This window comes from Anser anser, assembly GCF_964211835.1.
Source record: "Anser anser genome assembly, chromosome: 7".
Lineage (NCBI taxonomy): Eukaryota > Metazoa > Chordata > Aves > Anseriformes > Anatidae > Anser > Anser anser.
Window position 1 is genome coordinate 265,062 of NC_139727.1, and position 22,238 is coordinate 287,299.

At 39.2% G+C, this 22,238-nt stretch overlaps 1 protein-coding gene across 1 annotated transcript; it reads right to left on the reverse strand.

The window, feature by feature from the left end:
• Positions 1 to 282: 282 nt before the first annotated feature.
• LOC310902201 (uncharacterized protein) lies at positions 283 to 4,937 on the reverse strand. The gene is made up of 3 exons (XM_083843357.1): positions 4,470 to 4,937; positions 3,136 to 3,228; positions 283 to 831 (listed from the first exon to the last, which is right to left on the reverse strand). The coding sequence occupies exons 1-3, from the start codon at positions 4,812 to 4,814 to the stop codon at positions 817 to 819; spliced, it is 453 nt and encodes a 150-aa protein (XP_083699483.1). The 5' UTR covers positions 4,815 to 4,937; the 3' UTR covers positions 283 to 816.
• Between the last annotated feature and the right edge of the window lie 17,301 nt (positions 4,938 to 22,238).

Here is a 22,238-nt window from a genome sequence, read left to right on the forward strand (position 1 = left end):
TACTAATACATTTCACAATCAGTTCAATTTATGCGACAGGCTGGAACCTGGGCTGAGACCTCTGAAGTGCCTGTAAACCAATCCTGCAGACAGCCGCTAATCCATCAACCGTACCTGGGAATCGTGTTGCTTAAAATATTCCATATATGCAACGTACTTTTATTCTGTACAAGATTCACAGAGGCTAGGATGGAAACAACAGGAAAAAAAGGACCATACCTGGTTTCTCAGACTGACAGGCTACACATTTGTTATCTTCCGTCTTATTTGGTACAAGGCATATTCCACAGTCCCAAGAGCCTTTGTCCTTCTTAAATTTGTCTTCAAAGCCCAGAGTGGCTGTTGTGTCAGTGCTGCTCGAGGAGGATGTCACTGTCACCGAGCTGTCTGTGACCACTGGTCATGTCAGAGCAGGCATTACTCCCGTTCCAGGTTTTGGTGTCTCACATGCTATACATTTTGTAGCTTCCGGTTTGTTTTGGACAAGACATGTATCACAATCCCACGTTCCAGGTACTGTTTTGAATTTGTCTCCAAAGCCCAGCATCCCTGCTGGGGGCGCTGCTGGCTTTGAGGTGTCGCATTGACTTGAACTTACTGTCTGTTTCATACTCTCAACTGTTGACGCTTTAGTAGCTTGACAAGTTACACATTTGTCCTTTATGTCTTTGTTTTGCAGAAAAGGGTCACATGTATCAGATTGCCAGTACGATGCTTGTTTAGAAGTCTCTTTACCTGCAGAAAAAGTTGTTATTGCAGGCCTAGTATAAACCACTGTGCTTGTTGTAGGTTGTGCAGACGTAGAAGAGCGTGTTTTCAACAATCCAAAGTCTAGGAAGCAAGAAAAAAAAGTCTTCCTGTTAGCGCAGCACCTCACTACATGTAACTAAGTGACTTTACTAGAGGGCAAAAATTTCAACTCAGGTGCCAATGGTTACAACTAGACATTCAGACCGAGCGCAACAGGAAGTCCCCAGAAATCTTATCTAAACGGATGAAATTTCATCTGCTGCACTGGGTCACAACAGAACATTTCGTTAAAGCTTCATTTAACTCTTTGTTTCCAAGCAAGCTTTAAATCAACATTTTCACTGGTCGATACAAGTACAAACAGACAGTAGCTGACTGAAATCTGACAGTCCAACGTGGAATGGAAATAATACAATTTGATTAAGACGCGATGCCCAATCGAATCAGATTTCTAAAGCTCCTCCTTCCGTAGCAGATGACTCAAATCTACTCCAGTAACTGTACAGAAGTTTGTACTCGGAGCAGCAATCCATACGGTATTTTCCCACAGATGCTGAATATTAATTAAATAATAAAAACTCAAGACAATTGAACAACTGTCTAATTTTCTATAATTAGGACAACTCCTTATTTAAAAGGTGGCAATTTTAACAGAAAAGACAAGCTACTAATACAGAAAGACTAAAGGAAATGCATCTTAAACAGCAGCTCAAGTTGCTTGTAAATCTACCTTGAACATAGTTGTTTTGTGGTTTGTTTGTTGGTTTTTTTTAATCAAAAATGAAGTCTTTGAACAATGTGGATTTAGATTCTGCTTCTTTTAAACCGATAAAGAAAGTGAATGTCACTTCACTCAGAGGTCTTTCCTTAAACAAAATGCACAATGTATTTTCTCTCACTTAGCTCTTTCCAACAGAGAAATGTGCTGCCTTCTTAACAAGTATGTAAGTTAGAAGAAGACTTTTGGGAAAAGATCAAATTCAATAAAGCCCTTTTTCTTAAAAGATATCTTTTCCACAGACACACTTTATGAAACTGTTGAAAACAATTGCAATTGCTTAAAAACAAAATTCAGAAAAGGGTTTTTAACGTAAAACACTCCACTTCCGTTTGCAGTTTAAATTTTAATCCACAGGAGCCATTGTAAGCTAAGGCCCAAAGATTCGCAGCTTTCGCCATGTATTTGGAACTGAAGCTCTTTCCTATTCTTTCTTCACCTGGGCTGAAGGTGGGACAGGAGTGTTGAGCTTTACAAACATTTCCTTTTCAATTCCACAAATTGTATTTACTTAAAATGAAACACCGATTATCTGGCTAATTCTCTTAGTACCTCATTTACAATTACATCCTAACACGTAAAGGAGATGCAACCCATCTGCTTTTCATCTTGCAGTTTTACTTCCAGCAACAAACACCACTTAGAATAGAAGGGGGCAGATGCACCCTAACAAACGCAGCGCTTAATGTAATGCTCTCCTACATTCATATTTATAGCAGATACTCTATTAACCATAAGTCGTGTGTTGGTTTTTTTTTAATAAAAAATGCTAGCGTATTTTTTGCAGCATCTTTTTAAAAGGAGTTCATTATCTCACCAGGATTTTTTAGAACGTCTAAGACGCTTCCTTCCTTTAAGACGTGGGCAGTGGTGAAGGGACCACCAGCAAAATCTTTGACCTCCTCTTTCTGTGTGTTGATGTTGGTTGAGGTGGTGGTGTCTTTTGAAACAAAAGAAAACAAAAACAGCTTTCACAATGTGACCTAGTTAGAGCAGATTATACTCACTTTTGTTAGAAACAAGAATTTCCAGCTTTCATGCTTCTCACATAAGAATCTTCACAAATTCTACTTACTTTGCAATGCTTTATGATTACAAGCAAAACAAAAAGCAACAAAACAAAACAAAAATTATAAAAGCAGATCTGTCACTGGAAAAATACTGCAGAAGTCCAACACTGCCTGGAATTGCTAGCATGCGCAGACAGGACAGATTGAAGATTTAATAAAGAAAAAAAGGAAAATCAGCACTTCAGATCTGAAGTGCTAAAGTTTCAGTTACCTAGGGTAAGAAAGGGCGTCACTGGAGTACCACTGGGTCCAGAAAGTTCTGCCGATTTTACAACGGGAACACTAAATGTAAACCCAATCTGCTATGAACAAGAGAGGTTTTTCAGATTCTCAAGCCACAGGAACTCCAATCGAATGCACACACAAAACCAAATCTGAAAGCTGCTCTTCACATTTGTAGCACGCATGCTGAATGACAAATTATAAGCCAGAAGCCTACATACTTTTCTCCATCAAGGCAGATTCTGCTTTAGTGTTCTGCAACAGCCTACTAAATGCCTAAGAAAAAAAGTCAAGCTCCTTTATTATTTTACTTACAGAAGACGTAGGTAGCACTTCTGCCTCAGTAGATTTCACAACTGGAGATGAAAACGCAAACTCAGGACTGCTAACAGTACTTGTTGGTTGTATCTGTATTTTCAAAAGAATTAAAGGTTTATATTTAAGAGCAACAACTACCTGAATTCACTATCCAACAGAAGTCCCGCAGTGACGTCGAAAAACCTGATGTTTGAGTTATTTTGCAGATAAAAGTAATAATAAAACACAGGGAAGTTTCCAAGTGGGTATAGGACAATATCTTCAAAACCAAATTCCAGAAACTGAGAGGAAAAGCTGGAGATGCTACTTAGGTCTAAATGCACGGAAAAGCAAGCCAGGAAGCTGAAGAACGGCAAACTCAGCCCAATGATACTCCAAGAACTTCAGCAAACACCTCAACATGTTAAAGCAGCTGTCTACTTCAAACCGTACAAAAAATATTTCAAGTACTCTGGAACAGATTAATGTTTATTTTATTGCAATAATATGCCAATTATTGCACCCTAGGCTCATTCTATGTGAGGCTTATATGACCACGTTACCTCTAATTTAATAACTTAAATAAAGTTGTGGTTTAACCATTGCAGGCAACTAAGCACCACACAGCCACTCGCTCACTCCCTCCAAGTGGAACAGGGAAAAGAACTGGAAATAAAGAAGTAAAGTTGTTAAATTTGAGGTAGCATTAATGACTCATCGCATGTAATGGCTACCTGGAAAGAGAAATGCCATAACCCTGTACATACTCCCCACTCCTTCCCCTTCTTTCCCCCAGCATTTATTGCTGAGCACGATGCTAAATGGTGTGGAATATCCCTTCGGTCCTCTGGGCTCCGCTGTCCTGGCTGAGTGCCCTCCCAGCCTCTTGTGCATCCCCGACCTCCTCGCTGGCAGGGCAGCGTGAGACACAGAAAAGGACTTGTCACTGTGTAAGCACTGCTCAGCAACAGCTAAAACACCAGTGCCTTACCAACACTGTTTTGCTCACAAATCTGCAACACAGCATCATCTACTACGAAGAAAATTAACTCTACCCCTGCCCAAACCACTATAAATAACTTGGCATAAAGTCCACACCCCCCTTCCCCCGCAGACTTCCACAGCATTTGAAGCAGTTATACAATCACGTTAAATGGGAGTTGGCAGGCTCTAAGACTGAGAGAAGCAGAATCAAAACATTTATGCCTTTTTCCCCAAACTGGCATACAACCCCAATTCATTCAGCTGCGTAGAAACTAATATTTGTTAGTTTCATGAGCACCACAGAAAAAGTCAACTCGCAATAAAGCAGTATACTCATTGTAAACATTATTTATAGCATAAAGATTTACCTTGCCCGCCGCCGTCGCTGCTGCATCTGCCATGCCTGCCGCCTCCGTTGAATTTGCCACGCTTGTCGTTGCCGCTGTTGACTTTGCCTTGTCCTTTGTCATCAGCAGATATGGCATGCCCGCCGCCATTATTGGATATGTCAAGCCTGAGGGCACTGTTGAACACGTTATGCCCGACGTCGCCGTTGTATAAATCATGTCCTCCACCTCCTCCTCTGATAGATCTGTCAAGTCCTCCACCTCCGATGGATCTGTCATGCCCTCCACCTCTGATGGATCTGTCATGCCCTCCACCTCTGATGGATTTGCCATGCCCGTCGCAGCTGCTGGAGTTGCCGTGCTCATTGCTGCTGTTGAAACAGCGCTCGGTGACGCTGAGACAGCGCTACTACCAATGAAACTAGAATTGAACTGAGGCAGCGATGCAGCACTGATGGGTAGGGGTATGTTCGGTAGCACTGGTTCCTCCACTTCCTAAAGTTGCAAATTTTAATTTTTCTTATACAAGACATACTACTTTCTCACCCCATCGCACCCAATTTATTAACAAAATTAAATAGAACAAAAATCCATACAAATTAAGAGAAAGCAAGTTTCCAGAAGAAATCCCGATCTCCCCACCTCTGTCTACCACGTCATTTTAATTTATGGCAGGCCTGCTTCCACATTATACTCTATTCAACAACTGTACAGCAAGAACACTGAAAGTTAACTCAAAACCTGTGCAGAACAGAGACGCACAGATCACATTTTTTTTCTTTCTTCTCTGTACTTTAGTCATCAAAGCTCTAGAGAAGCATCATCCTTTCTAACTACCCTCGCATGGCTTCAATTAAGAGTACACTCTCAAGACAAGTGAGAAAGTGTTCCTCTTGCAAAATTAGGCAGGATAGCTGCCAAAGTTTCTAAAGTCACTACAGCAGTGAACGTGGAAAAAGGTAATGTTTAAAGAAGCAGGTAGGTTCAAAAACCAAACTAAACACAAAAAGCACCAAAGAAAGTCAGACTAGCAGCACTGAAGATTGTGTTCTGGTAAATACAGTCTATACCATGTATCAGGATGCAAATATAAAAATCAGAAAACAGCCTCTTAACAACTTCAATTTTCATCCCTGCCACTTACTTTATTTGATTACTAAGATTGGATGAGTTATGTTTTAAATGGCATAGGAAATCTGACCAAAATTTGTACAGTACTATCATGATCTACTTAGAAATGACTAGGCAGGGATGTAAGTTGGTGCTACTGATATTCAGTGCATCCTGTAGCTTACATCTGTTTCACAGTTTTGATTTGAAAAGTTTATGGAACTTTTGATATTTGGACCATTATTTTATTTGTGTTACAGGAATAAACAACAGTGTTTACGATTTCTTTATATTGCATCATCCTGAAGTCCCATTTAATGATTTGAAACTTAAATTAACTTAAATACTTAATATTAACTTAATATTAATTAAATACTTAATATTAACGTAAATACTTAAATTAACTTACAGGCAGCTTATATAACATCCAATAAAAGAAAAATTAATCTGAATATTCATGGTCATAGTTTTATGGAATAGATTTTTCCTATTAAAATGAGAAAAAAACTCTCTCACAATGAGTTTGGTGAGTATCAAAAACTGAGTCATCGTTAGCAGACATGCAGAATGCTGTCTTCTACTACTCTTTCAAACTCTTGGCCTGTATCTTTCTGTATGACTTAAATATGAAACCAAAAATTAAGCTTTTTTTTTTCTTTTTATACTTGGCACTCGTTTCAAGTATCATTCCTGTAGAAAAACTATACAAACCTTCACCAAAACATTACTTCTCTTCTTAGGACTCATTCATTCAATTGCTAACGAGAAATGTTATAGTTTGAAGAATCTCCAAGGTAAGAGAATTAAAAATTTCAAAATTACATAAGCAAAGTTCAGGTATTCAAAGACAGGAAATCAATTGGAGCCTGCTCTGAAACCCACAAGAAAACAAAAACAATGCAAAAATAAAGCGGTATTGTTATAATTTACTATGATGCAATAAAACTGACACACTTAGCTAGTTACTTCAGTAAGCTCAGTGACAGCAATTAATTTAAGAGTCACTTACCTGTTCTTGTACAGCTCTTGATAAATAGTGTATTCCTCTTTCCCTTCTCATTTTGCCGCCTCCGCTACTCACTCCTGAAGACAGACCATTGGACGCAGCAGTACTGAATTTGTAGCTGGTCACATTGCTAGCACACGACAGTACAGAAGTTGGGGGAAACAAGAGAAAAAAAAATCACCAGCCAAATTTTTTTTCAAGATATTAGAGCTGTTATTAGTCCTAGAATTGAAACCTGCTGATCAGAAAAAAACTAAAGCTGTCTCACAAGTTGCTAAACGCTGGTAAATACTTGATGTTCTAAATAGGAAAAACTTTATTAACAGCAGCAATGAAAAGGACATACATAAGTGCACCGTTCACATGGGAACAATGACTAAGCCAGAAGACCTGAAATAGAAGAGCTGATTTAGATTGTTATTTTCCAGTGCTTCCTTTAAATAGGACTGGTTCTCTGATTCTGCGATGCACGTGTATCTTTTGCAGGGATATAAAAGAACAGCTCACAAAAATACAGAAAGAGTGCACATATGCACACATACACATGGGAAACACTGCCAACAGCTCTGATAGAATAGGGACGCCTTAGACTTGTGTGGCAAGGTAATATGGCCTAAGCTTCAGAAGCAGCTCTGGCTTTCATGTGGCCATCAGCAGGAACAGCAGAGGTGTTTGGGTATGCCAACATTCCAGAAGTCTTTTCAGACATGAATACAGATCCCTTTTGTAAGGCATACAAAGGCGTTTTTCTGGTACTTAAAAAAGCCTAGCTCAAAACCAGAAAGATATCCTAATCCAAGAGCAAATGGGGAAAAAATAACCCAAACCAGAAGTGGAATAGGGAATAACTCTAACAAAAGTACTATGGCAAGAAAATGAAGTATGCCTGGAAAAACTGTGACCTCAAAGCTTATCTTGCAGCCAATCAGTCAGTCAGTACAAAAGTGCATTAGATCGCACTGGAAGACACCAGGTCAAACTCCCACAATACTGAGGAGGAGAACTGGTCTAAACTTGTCAAATACTTGACAACAGCCTGCTTAGCACTGTAACTGCATAGAGGAAGACAGATCCCTAAGGCAGATGCTCAGACTTTTCTCTAATCCAAACTGTCAATCCATTAGAATTCTGAAAAAAGTCTTACATCAAAATAGATCTTCATTCAGACAACTATCGCTTGCCCATAACAGCCCATATTCCTCTTTCTGTTAACACCTGTGAGCTTCAAGGGGGCAAAGACAGTTGTCAGCCTTCAAGCAAGTCTAATCTACAATTGGACTCAGGATATAAAATATATATATATATACACACACACGCATAGATATATAGCATTGGTGGGCCAGAGATTTGCTGAGTATTCCAACTCAACTGTCCAAAGGGACTCTTGCCAGCAGATCAGTGTGGTGCTCCTGCTCCAGAACATGGCACCCAACAGAGACCAGCATCACAAAAAACACTACCACCACTACCTACTCTACAAACAAAAGGTAGGGCACTGCAATAAACTTTGTGAACGAAATCAAAAGCAGTGTGAGTTTTCTGTATCTCCTTCCTAAATGGAGAAGTAGAAAGGAGTTCTAACAAAGACAATTTAGAACAGTTTGAAAAAAACATAATTAAAACCCAGCACCTGATTGCACCTGTACCAGAACCTTAAAGCCAGTCGCTTCCACCCCTAAAAAGGTGGTTGTTGTGAAGTCCAACTTTTAGATGCCAAAACAAAGTGTTGAGTTCTTTCTGCAAGCCAAAGAATGCCCATGGTCACCTAAGAATTGCTTGGCAGATGAGCATAGAGTCAACAAAATTCCCTGCTACTGTTCTTTGAAAAGAGCGACTCCCTAAAAACCGAGTGCAAAGTCCCTTAACTCAAGCATTATTACCCAAAACACCATTTGCCCAGAAGGAAAAGCCATCAATATTATCTGGAGGATAACTCATTTGACCTAAACCAAGAAAGCAGTATAACACAAAGCAGTCTCCTCAAGAAGAAATTCAATTAATTCTGCTGGATTTTTTTTATTTTAGAGATGAGTTAGCATTTGGCCTCAAATGATTCTAAAGAACACATGGTCTTCATGTGAACTCAAAGCAGACAATTAACTTCATCATGAAAGGAGTATTAAAAAAAAGAATAATAAATCATAAATCTTCCTCCATGTTTTTGCTTAAAAAATAAAGAAAAAAACACATCAATAAACATCCTCCTGAACTGTAACTCACTTCGCCTACTTCACCTTCTAAAGAATGCTTCAGAAAGAATCATCCCATTAGGACAGAGCTTTCAAACTGCAAGCAATTAAATAGCTAAAACTAATAGCTTTTCCCCTAGGGAACATTAAGAGGGACAAATTATTTTGTTATAAGTAAACTGAGTTATAAACCATGAAATATCTGTCAAAGCAAAATTTGTAACGCTACAGATTTAGTTAAACTACAAAATGAGCCATATTTCCTGTAGAAGGAAAAAATAAGGCCTCCAATAGCAAAGATCCTTTCTGTGGATACAGCATTATAACGTGCTTCGTTTCCCATCTTCGTATCCTTCTCAGAAGATAAACTTGGGATAAAAAGCGGTGTATCAGTACTTTTATTCTTGCTCATCTTCCTTCCTTTCATAAAAACAACAATTTTCTCAAAGTTATATTGATCTTCAAACACAATCCAGACTTTGCAGCTGCCTCAAAATACAAAATTTTCATTGGATTTCCCATTCCTTTTACTGAGAACTGTCACCACCTTTCAGGTGCAGACCGTACTGAAAAAGGAGATTTCTTTCTTTCTTCAAGTAAGTTTTAAATTAATAGATGTCATACCTTTCAGATGGTTCTGCTCGCTGTTCTGCAGGCAAAGTCTTCTCTCTCATCCCCTGCAAGTTAAGTTTAGTTCAAGACTTAGCTGAATATGTACAGAATACACAAAGTACCAACAACCACTTCATGTGTTTTTTTGTGGTTTTTATTTTATTTATTTATTTTTAATTTTATAGCCCTGAATACACCTCACCTACTTAACGTTGTTCCCTAATTCAGCATTGTGGGTACAGTTCAGTTAAATTTTGGGGCTAAAGTAAGCATCACTGCTTCACTCAGCATTGAGGACAAACTGATAGAACACTAAATCAAATTTGTCAAATCCTCTAACAAAGAAAGTAATTATTTTAAACAAAATGACAAAAATTGTGTGTGTGGGGGGGAGAGTTTTCATCAAAACTTGTGTTTGCCAACCCCGTAAAAGGGACATACTTTTCTGTTTTCTATCATTTATCAACAAACAAGAAAAAAAAAAAACTCTACCCCCCTAAAAACTAAGCAGTTGCTGCTACATTCATTTTAGAACTTTACCAAATGGAGATTGTGCTGGCTAAACAATACAGAGATTGAAAGAGTTAAAAGCAATAAGCAACCAGTATTACTGTCCACTTTGATTTCCAGCCTAAAAAGCCCATACACTTAACACGTGGTCATTTGTACACTCAGACTGATACTGGAAACACAGATGTTTTCGCAGAAAGAGATGCCCATTTAATTTTATGGAAAATTTATCAGACTCCATCTACTCCAAAGCAATCAAAACCGATAACTCAGCACATTGTCAGAACTCTCACTTGGAGCACATAGCTCACCTGGAATAGTTTACACAGAACACGAGCATGTTTCATCAGTGACAGCTTTGTGTACATGAGAATATAAAAGGAAAACATTTCTGTCTTTTAATATTCTTTCACTGAGAACAGGATGACTCAATAGCACATCATGACATCGTGAAAACAACCACAAGACACTGAGTGTTCCAAAAACAGAATTAAATCCATAAAAGCTCAATCTATTTCACAATGGTTCCCACTGCCTTAAAGCTCGCCTCAAACATACTATCAGTACTTTTTGCAAAGATAGGATAACAATTGGTTTGAGAAACATTCCAAGACTGGAAAAAAAAAACAGGCACATAAGGACTCAAAAATGTACTCACTTGGTACTTTGTGTCTCCTCTCTGGCAAATTTTGCTGGACTGAGTAGTTGAAGTCGGTGATGGTTCAGAATACCGCGTATAACGCATCGGTTGACGGTTTACCGTTGGTGTCACAAGTCTCTTAACAGGTGGAGGCTGGAATGCATTCTGGGATTCCAGCTTTGAAAGGGAAACAGCAATCAATTTATCCTTACGTCCACCCAAATTAATTCCAATATTTATTGATGAAAACAAATTACAGAACTATAAACCTCCCCCCATCGGTCTTGGCACTCAGTGAATACGATTTGAAAATTCTGAAGACCGTTCAACTTGTAGAGGGAAATCACCAGAAAACCAGTAACGAAATCCATAAAGCTATATATAAGTAGCCAAAGTCTGACTGAATTCCATTTCAAAATTTGGCAGTTAGCTTCATAGACAAAATAATTCATGCTACCATAATTAAAATAACCCATGTTCCTAGAATATGCTCCTATCTTTTCCTCTGCCCACACTGTGATTTTTTTTTTTCAGTAGCTTAATTCATTAATTTAACATTCGAAGTGTTAAGCAACTAATTATACAGGCTTCTGGGCTTCACATTCCCTACATTTTCCCTCTTCAAAGTTACACAAACAATAGAACACACTCAAAAAAACCAACTTGTCAGTCTTACAATAATCTCATTCATTAAAATATGATCCAATGCTTTACATGTGCATTAGATGCACTTCAAGTAGTGGGTTTGACTTCCCTTTTCAAAGCATTTTCACAGACCAGAGTTAATTTTTAACACAGACCACTGCGTGTTCTGCAAAACTGACTTAACTGAACTGTCAGACAGAAAACAAACCCTAAAGGCTACAAGATTTACCGATGGCTCCGCCTGCGGTCTTAAGGATCAGAAAATACAGTCTTAGGAAGCATGCTATTGTTCAAATCAATACCAACAGGAAATTTTTGTTTACGCTGCAGCTTTAATTTCACAGTATCTCCCAGCTCTTAGTAATAGAATTCACACTCTCTCTAAAGTATATAAAAATACATCTTTCTAAAAAATATTACATTCAGTTTGAAACCTTGAATAAGACATGTTTTATGTAAGTTCACAAATCTACTTCGAGTGAACGATGGTTCATTGCTGGTTTTAAAGGTAAAAAAGAAAAATATTAATTCCCCCAGTTAGGCATTCAATACACCAAGAGCTATTCTGCCTGGTACAGTTCCTTGAAATAAGAAAAATACCACATCACTGCTACCCACTGCAGAAGTTTAGCCCGAGTGCACAAGTGTTCCGTCAACCGCATGTTCACTTTAGCAGGAAAACACACGATCGTCTCCTCAGCAAATAATTGCTTCTCATCACGGGCTACCCTTCTCCCGCCACCATTATGAATTCTAGTATTATGAATAGACAATCTATCTCCTTTCACCCACTGACAGCTGCGTGCAACATTCATTTAGTGGCTGACAATTTCAGGCTCTCTGTTGCAAATCTGGCAGATCTTTCTTAATGCCTTATCACAGGTGTATTGCTATAATATAACTGAGAATTCACACCAGATTTGGTTTTAGTTATTTGGATAATATTTATGATATACTTCACTTCTCCATGCCCTTGTAATTTGGCAGATGGTGAAAAGATGGTCCAGGAAATCTGAGATGTTTGTAAACTCTGAAGTGATTGTAAACTTAATTATACATCCATCCAGTCAAGGAATTAGCACAGAAACTTCTTGAGACACTGTCCCTTTTCTCATTAGAACAGAAGATGAAAAGTTTGCACATCTTGTTATTTCCTTCAGTCACCTGATCTTCAAGTGGTCATTTAAGGGTTTTGCAATTTAATAAGCCCAAGAATACCCCTAACTAAAGTCATCAAAAAAAGATGACTAGTTTTCATTTTTTAAAGAAAATGAAAGGAAATCATGCTTTACCACAGCATTATCACCAGTTCTGTGCTACCTCCAAATAGGAATTTAGGAGCGTTAAGATTTATAGCGTCAGAAAAGAAAAAGAAAAAAAAAAACCTCTACCCCCCTAAAAACTAAGCAGTTGCTGCTACATTCATTTTAGAACTTTATCAAATGGAGATTGTGCTGGCTAAACAATACAGAGATTGAAAGAGTTAAAAGCAATAAGCAACCAGTATTACTGTCCACTTTGATTTCCAGCCTAAGAAGCCCATACACTTAACAAGTGGTCATTTGTACACTCAGACTGATACTGGAAACACAGATGTTTTCGCAGAAAGAGATGCCCATTTAATTTTATGGAAAATTTATCAGACTCCAACGATGGTTCATCGCTGGTTTTAAAGGTAAAAATGAAAAATATTAATTCCCCCAGTTAGGCATTTAATACACCAAGAGCTATTGTGCCTGGTACAGTTTTGCAATTTAATGATACCCCTAACTAAAGTCATCAAAAAAAGATGACTAGTTTTCATTTTTTAAACAAAATGAAAGGAAATCATGCTTTACCACAGCATTCTCACCAGTTCTGTGCTACCTCCAAATAGGAATTTAGGAGCGTAAGATTTATAGCGTCGGAAATTAACAATTTTCCTCCTCTTTACTTTGAATGGTGATAAAAAGCAGAAAAATTAGTTTTCTGTGCCCGAATGAACACGGAAGTCTGTACAAAGTCTATATGACCACTCAAGCAGTATTTTTCTATTTGTGATCATTTCTTCAAGAGAAAACTTGCCTCAAGAGGAATTTTAATATGCAGCTTCACCCCAAGTTGGGGGACAAGATAAAACGACTTGGTGTGTTCTAGAGCTGTTGCTCTCAACTTACAAAGATAACATAATTCTTAACCTGAGTAATCTTCACAGCCCATCATCTATTGTGGATACATGCCAATATTAACTTGATTTGATGTCTATGTTGTCACTGAGGTTTGAGAAAATTTTTCTAATAGTGATAAAGCATTGAAAAAGTTATCTACCTCAGCTTAAGACATTATTGGTTCTTACCTTTCTTCGTTTGGACTGGAAGTCAGTAATATCCAGTTTATCTATGTCCGGAGGCTGAGGGAAAAAACAAAGCATAAATATTAGAGGGCAATTTTTTTCTCCTGAGAGAGAGGGTTCCCTGCAACAAAAATGTGGGGGTTCATGGTCAACTTACACAACACAGCGGCAAAAGAGATGTCATTCTTTTAGCATCCTGTTGAAAAAACAGCGCAATAAATTAAACCGGCCACAACGTAAGGAAGAATAGTTTTATCTTTATCCTTTGATGGCACATTTACTAAGTTTTATAAACACATGAAGCAAAAACAGATTAAAAGAAGTGCTATTTACCAACAAAGGGCTTGACAGCTTCTCCACTGCCTCCAAGATGCACCACGCTGAGGTACTCAAGGTAGCGTGGGACCGCACAGTTTCTTCTCTAGCTTTCGCTCTCTTTTGTGCCTGAAAAATTAGCATTTTAAGTGTTACAATGGTCAATTCTCAGCTAAGGAGGCATGTTTTTTACGTCCCAAGGCTACACTGATGATACAATCAATATATTCTGATGACAGAGAAACATGCAGTCACTGGGAGTTCAAGCCATAAAGAAGAGAATACGTTCGGAGTTTAATGAAGTTTACCTTGGGCCTCAGTGCATCTTGCACGTGCTTGTTGCACGAGCAATAAAAGAACTCCGTACTTGTAAAAGGTCAAGACGGATGATGCTAGGACTGCTAAGGCCTCCGAAGCAGTAATCAGGGAAACAGAACTCAAGAAAAGGCTTGTGGTACAGAAAGCATTTTCAGTAACAACACAGACCTCAGAGTTTCACGATGGTCTAAGTGTACCATCTTAAAATCAGTGTATACAATCATAACCAGGAACTAGTTTTACTTCTCTCTTGCTTCCTCCCTTCCCCCAAGATTAAAGTTGGCTGCAAATCTTTGTCTTAAAAGATAAAGATCTGATTTAAACTGTAACAGATCTAAACATTACACTGAAAAAGTAAACTGTTTATTTGCACCACCCAACTTCAAATATCAGTCAAAAACTTCCTTTGGTGTGACTTTTTTTCTTCCCAGGTTAAACCCCTCAAATAACCACACTGTGCTTATCACACGATGTGAAGACAGGAAGCAGACCACGCAGCGTGTAAAAACACAAGTGAGACTCACAGAACCACAGAATGGTTAAGGTTGGAAGTGACCTCTAGAGATCGCCTGGTCTACCCCCCCGCTCAAGCAGGGCCACCCCGAGCAGGCTGCCCAGGACCATGTCAAGTCAGCTCTTGAAGACCTCCAAAGAGGGAGACTCCACAGCCTCTCCGGGCAACCTGTGCCAGGGCTCCATCACCCGCACAGTGCAAAAGCATTTCCTGATGCTCAGACAGAGCCTCACGTTTCAGTTTGTGCCTGTTGCCTCTTGACCTGGCACTGGGCACCGCTGAAAACACAATGGCTCTCTATGCTCTTTGCACCATCCATTCAGGTATTTATATACACCAATAAGATCCCCCCAAACCTCCTCTCCTCCATGCTAAACAGGCCCAGCAGTCCCTGCCTCTCCTCAGAGGAGAGGTGCTCCCAGTCCCTTGATCTTCTTGGTGGCCCTTCGCTGGACTCTCTAGTACCTTGCTGTCATTCACAGCAAGCAGCAAGAAGCAAGCTACTCTCTCCTTTAAAAGCCTAGTATTTTGGTTCCTCTTTTTACCATAATGCAGTAATATTGTAAAAAACAAAAATAGCCGACCAAAGAGGGTTCCCAGCTTTGCACCACAAGGTTTCAAGGTTTCCCGTAAGTGAGGTACTTGTACTGCCCTTTTTCCGTTGCACAAATGGACTGTCAGAACAGAGCCAGCAAACCCGCGTTTTCATTTTCTTCAAATTCCTTTTGATTTATCGATAAAAGTCACTTTCATTTAAATACATTCCTACCAAACCTGATTTGACTTTCCTTTTCGATTCAGCTCTAGCTAATCAGAGTTGTCAGCAGTTTTTATTTGCTATTTCCAAGAACTCTTGGGGGCAAATAACTCTCTCCAAGAACTATATGAATCGTTCAAAACAGAAAGCATGTTACTGCTTATCTTGGGACTGCATTTAGTCCTGCATGCCTCTGTGTACCAGAAGAACAAAGGATCAGCAAAGTTGATTTTAGATATTTTCAAAGACTGCAGGTTTATACAACATATCCATAGCATGAATGTAGGCATGCTTGGAAAAGAAGATCCACAGATAAATATTAGCCAGGTTTGACTACTGTAGCTTTTGCTACCATAAACACAAGTTTTCAAAGTTATGCTGTCATTGGTTTTTTTGCATCAAGTTATTTTAACGTAATGTAGTCAGAGGCAGACAATGGCACTTGAATGGAATTTTTTGAAAGACCTAACAACAGAGGAAACCCCAACTACCAACAACTAGCCCAAACTGTCATTCTTGTTCTTTCTGACAAGTATTACCTGTGGTAAAAACTGTCATTAAAGAATTTAAACAGAAATCAATCTCAGACGTCTATTTTTGTAGACCAAGAGGGCAGAAGAGCAACTGTTACCACATATTCAGCTCCCTGCTCAAAGCTCCTTTGGCAGTGCTGCTTTTTTTATTTCCATCACTATTTCCCACTACACTACTTTTCTCATACCTGATAAGGTTCCGTCTTTGGCTGCCTTGATCTTACAGCTGCACCACCGGCATAGGCCGTCTTTCCGGGGTAAAATGGAGAAAACCCAAGCTGGTTTTGCTTAAAAACAGACGTGCTTCCACGTACCTACGGAAACACAGTATGAGAAGTGGATAGAAAAACAGGTACACATTCAAACTGATTAAAAGAAATACTGTGCAGTACTTACAGGACACAGTCCTCCAAAAACAAATAAACTGAATGCAGGTTTCTTAGAGCTAGCTGCAGAATGCTGCGAGAGGGAATGAGTTCTTTCATCTTGTGTGGGCCAGAGCAGTGACGATGAAGTATTTTTTAAAACTGCAACATCTGCCAAAATGACGTATGCTAGATGTAAATGCCTCTCGTACGTACAGAACTTTAACAATAAAGATCACACTAATTCAAGTTCTTCAATACAGAAAAATAAGCATGACTTCAGCTTCTTTAAATAGATCAACTTCACGTACAGACTGAAAACCAAGTATCACCTACAAACTTGAAAACTGTTCACAGAGCTGCAAGTAGTTTTCAGCAATCTTACCAAGTTAATACTGTGCTTCCAATGCAGATATTTTTTTCCTTCAGGCTAAGATAAAAGAGGACCGCATAAACATCAGTGCATTTGTACGGACAAAGCTTTTTTCTGTGTTGGTAAAAGGCTGGAGGCCAGCACAGATCATAATCGCATAGGTTTTAAACCTGGAAGATTCCCCAAAGGCTGCTCTAAGAGTTAACGATCTTCTGCCCATGTATGTTTTACGAAGACACACCAGAAAGTTCTAGTGCACTCAGGTTATATTGCTAAAGCCCAGCAACTCTACTCTCAGCTGTACAAAAGTTCTCTGCAAAACCTGCTGAGCACACGTCAGTCCCTGTCTATATGGGGGACTAGAAAAAGCTGCAAACCTGCTGTTCGCCCTTTCAGCGAGAAGACCTACGTACCAACCTACATCGACACGATGCTTATTTTTTATTTTAAAATGGTGTGCTTTCCTCAATGAATTTGGCAAAAGACATGAAAGTATTGACAGCTGAAGCCTTCTACCAAGAAAGGTCAAAAAACAGCCTATAGCTTATGACAGAGTAGTTTCTTTATCTTCTCTTGCTGAAACACAGGAAAACATCTCGTGTTCCTGTTTGTCACCTGCACTTATTCACATTTAACCAGCTGTCTGTTAGATATTCTGAGTCACTCTTCCTTCTAGACAATCAGCCTAGTTGTCAAGCTACGGCAAGTCAGCCTGATTTCCTACCGTCCCAGTTCAAAATTTACATATAACCTAGCTGAATGTGTATATTTCAGCATTGACTCTTTCTAACATCAGGGTATCATAAACGTATTCCAAAGCACGCTTCTATTAAAAAGGTGATAGGATTATATACTTCTAAAACACTAAAAATTCAATTTAATTCTCGCATCCAAAGTTGACATTCACCTATTTTATTTACTAAGGTGATGTGGAATATTAAAGAACGCAAGGTACTTCACATTAAAAAAAAAGTCAATTAAACAGAGAACACAAAAATCACCTTCATCAGATGCTCTAGAGGAGGAATCACTGGTTGTTGAGATGTTATCATCGTCTTGTTGAGAGGTAGAATCTTCTATTTCTTTTATGAAGGACAGCCTAGGACTGCCAATGCCAAATACAGAAGATGTCGAGGGCTGACAAGGTGGGACAGGAGAATCCAGCATGGTATAATTCAGACGGCTCCGATGAAGAGAGGGCCTTGTTAACACAACTGGGAAGTTCAGTGCTGATCTACTTGTGGATGGTTCTAGACAAGAACAGGGAGATAATTAGCTTTGCTATAGACAAGCTCACAGAAGCCAAAACCTGTTTCCTATCGACAGCCATGCTATTGCCAAGTTCTAAGCGCAAAAAGAGAGAAGCCAAATTTAACTTCTTCCTCACCCAGATACGGTTGCATCTAACTGTCTGGCTACAACAACAACACTGCTTGCGATACACAGTATTAATGTTGCATCCAGAAGTAGTTAACTATGAGGTTTTACAACACCACATTCTGACCCCGTGCTCAAATGCTCTAACGCTGACTTGGCCGTTCACTAAATCAAACATATATACTCCTTCTCCCATGTACAGCTTGCAATAAGCTTTACAAAATTTGAGATTACACGGTAAATTACAGATAACACTGCAGCTTCCATAATATTGGAACAAAGATTACATTAATCTGAATACACAACATGAAAATGAACGTTTGCAGTACTTTTTTCCCAAGTTCTTCCATATCAGCTCACGTTAGAGGCAAAACATCATCTCCTACCCATTAACTATTGGGATTTTGACCCAAGGGACAAGGATGTTGACCCAAGTAACCAGATGAGCATTTTTCCCTCTTGAAGCAAAGGGTCTGCAAACAATGCCAGTGGCCTGGAATAGGTGGCCTTGAAGTCTATCTTGCTAAATGAATGGAACTATTCATGGGTATTTTGCCTGATGAAAGCCTACTGTCTCTCCCAGGAATCTGGGCAATTCAAATGACTTTGAGCCACTATCCTCTTGATACTTGAACTGAAGCTTAAACTAGTTAGTTCAATCTTCATAACCACTGCAGTACCACTAATTAGCTCTCCAAACCATGAGCAGATTTTTAGGACAGCACCATTTGAGATACAGAAAGTTCTTCAGGCAGAAGGCCACCCAATATAGGCTCCAGCACACTGATACCTCAGAACTGAAGAAACACATTGGTTTCAAAATGTAGTAATAATTAAAAAAAAAAATCTTATTCTTAAGCATAGTAAGCAACACCCACGGACAGCAACATAAGCTGCAAAAGGTTCCAGGGTGTCCACCTGCTCCTGATCTCCTGGAGTTAGCAAGCTTGCAGTGCAGCTGTTCTTACTGAAAGCTCCTTTCACGCAGTTACATAGGAAAGCCAACATGTGTTCCTCAGTCACGAAGACCTTCTCTATTCTTTTCTCCAAACTCATTCCCAAGCTACAGCTACACAGAAAGCCATCAATCTCCTTGTTTACAATTAGATGAGATTGGAGGCAAAGATATTTCCTCCTTATTTTTTGATTCTGCCAACAACAGAAGCAACTGACTTTCCACATTATCTATGGTTACCTACGCACGCTCAGACAAAACTTCTTTACTTATTAAAAGCTGACTTCCCCAAAACAGCTAATTTAAGAGAAACTCAAATAAGAATAGATGCAAATTTATACAACAGGACTACAGGAACAGTGAGAGGCACTGGATATAAGACAAATTAATCTTTCATGAGGTAAAGGAGTTGCAAACCTCGTTGCCAACGGTCAAATACCTTTTCAAAGACACCCCCTCCCCCCGCGTAGACCTTAAAGTTATTGAATATTTTAAGGATAATAATCTCATAAACCACATCCGTGCACAAGTTCCCCAGTTCACCATCAAGTTAACGAGGAACTTTACTAAATTGATCAAAGCCCAAAACAAAAAAAAAACAAAACAAAACAAACAAAGTCGGGACACGAGACGGAATTTTCCTCTGCCATTCTAGCATCTAGTCTTTTGTTTCGAAGACTGCAAAACAAATTAATTTTTTTAATTGCCTTAGGCAATTAGACAGATTTTCATTCCATATCTTTTAAAAGATGGAAAATGCAACCCAGCACACTTGCAAATGACTTATTTTCAGCATTTAGCACCTGGCTAATAGAGTACCTAAAGTTAACTGATGCCTTCCAAGAGCATAAGATGTATGCTTCGTAACTGTGTATACAGTTTAAAGCTAAGACGGTTTCACAAACAGTTGTTTCGACTTTTTTGATTGTTTGTTTTTTTTTTTCATTCTGTCAAAACCCTCATTCCAATTTCCTTTTGAAATTCAGATTCAAAACTAGAAATCTGTGAATAAATACAGATGGCCAGAATTCCAAATGATTTTTCACATACCTCGTCTACTAATTCCTGCTGGTTCAGGCGTGAATCTCTCATCGATTATGGTATCTTCATCTGCATAATCGTGATGATAGTTTACCGGAGTCTCCTCCTGGTTTGCAGATTCATTTCTGTCTACACACTCCTCCTCACGCTTATTGAAATACTTCTGCAGCCAGGCCGGTACAATATTTTTCACCGTTTCTGTCATTCTGCTAATTATTCCCTGCTTGAAAGAAAAAACACTTAATTACAGAAACGCAGTCAACAGCATATGCTGGGATACCACCTTCCACGGACCTTGAAGACAGATATTATACAGCAAATATTCAGAAGACGACGACGAGGTTGATCCCTGGCATAGGATCGCTACACTTCTGGTAAACCTAAAATTCACCTAAGATTGATTTACAACTACCTATCACTTTCTGCACTTCCAAGTGACCTTGGCAAGGTTCAAAGTTTTGAAACCTCTGCCAAAATTCACCAGCAGGTCGTCAATCTGCAAGGCTATCAGGAAACTCTACGCCTGAACAGCTCCTGACCTACAGACTTGTTCCAGGACTCTTCCTCTTCGCACCCTCCTGTGAAAACCAACTAAACCAGAAGTTCAGCAATTATCTACTGCGACAGTCAGGACCATACTACCCATTAAAATCAGTGAATCTAAATATTTTCAATTTTAGTAATGCTGAATTGCAGTGACTATACGCACAAAAAACAGTTCTGCTCTCAACAGTCAGGCTAACCCAGAAGATGTCCTGGAAGAAACACAGCTATAGCTATAGCACCAGCACCTCCTCTTGCAAGAGCCTTCTAAAGCTGTTGCTGTATTTTGTAGAAGACTGACTCTGCGGCATACATCGGGTACGATCAGAGAATTCCCACCTGACCGAAAGCCCCAGGAACTACGGTTAAATAAAAGATAAATTAATATAAATGAATATAATTAATAATAAAAATTAATAATAAAAATTAATATCCAGAAAGCTGACAATCATGAGCTAGGCATCCTGCTAATCATCCCTCCTGCAGGTAGGGAGAAAAAAAAAAGTAAATTAGATCCAGGACTAGTTCCCAGGAACTTTGAAGCTGCTAACTATACTGCCTACAGTGCCCAGGCACCTTCAGAGCTTAATGGTAAGAGACAGAGGGTTTGGTGGGCTGTAATTACGATCACAAGCACACAAAACACATCTATTTAAGTATTTCTAAGAATCGACTTATCGACTAAAGTTGTAGGGGGAAGGATGAGAAAAACAGCGGGGTAGGGATCAGAACCAGAGGTATAACCTCACAAAATCGCATCGGTCGCTTTCGTGCCTCCCCAACTGCATCACTGAGAGACAATTAACATTAAGCCACAGAACCTTCTGCAGAGTGGACATGATATTGAAAATAAACTGAAATTAATTGACAAATGCTCTAAGCAAGCTATCTGCTCAAAGCTCGTCCTTTTACGTTATGAACATTTGCACGATTCGTCTGGTTACAAAGCTAACTGCTATAATAAATGCACACATGTAACACCTATCAGTTTGTTTATTTATCAAATCATTAAAATTCTTCCCCGATAAGTTACTGTTAATTTGATCTGCGCTGGATGTGCAGCAGCCATTCTCTGTGCAGAATCCCCCAGATATCCCCACGCACGTGTTTGCTCTGGCACACTCTTTAAATAAACCTACTGGAAAACACGCAGAGATAACAGACAATGGAAAAGTTAGAAAACCATCTCCACTGATTATTTTTAATCCACGTGTAAGGTTTATCAGTTAGCTACACAGTGTCGGCACACGCAAGCTATGGCACTTTCAACATTAATGCACTGTTCAAGCCAGAGGTTTCAACGGTTGCTCTGTAAGCGTGGGGAATGTTTGCATTGCCCTTCCAGGCCAGCTTTAGATGGACAAGATTGATTGTCAATATGTGGTATAAGGGACTTGGCATTTCTGCAAGTGATAAAAACCTAATTGAGCAGCTATCCATGCGTAGCGCTCCCTTGGTTTTGCATATGATAATCAATCCCCTCAGCTACGTTGCTCATTTAATAGCGGAGAGGTTTTGGCTGAACAAACATGTGCAGAGGGCATCTCCAGAGCATCTCTCTGGGCGTCCTGACATTTCTTAGCAAAGAGCTGCTGGGAGGGATCTCGGCGCGTCCCCCCTCCAGCACGGGGATTTTCACACCCCGAATTGACGGA

Excerpts from the sequence above, each read along its gene's own strand:
- LOC310902201 (XM_083843357.1), bottom strand. The coding sequence starts at position 4,814 with ATGAGCACGGCAACTCCAGCAGCTGCGACGGGCATGGCAAATCCATCA. Across the intron at positions 3,229-4,469 it reads CAGCGACGGCGGCGGGCAAG|ATACAACCAACAAGTACTGT; the intron begins GTAAATCTTTAT and ends TTGAAAATACAG.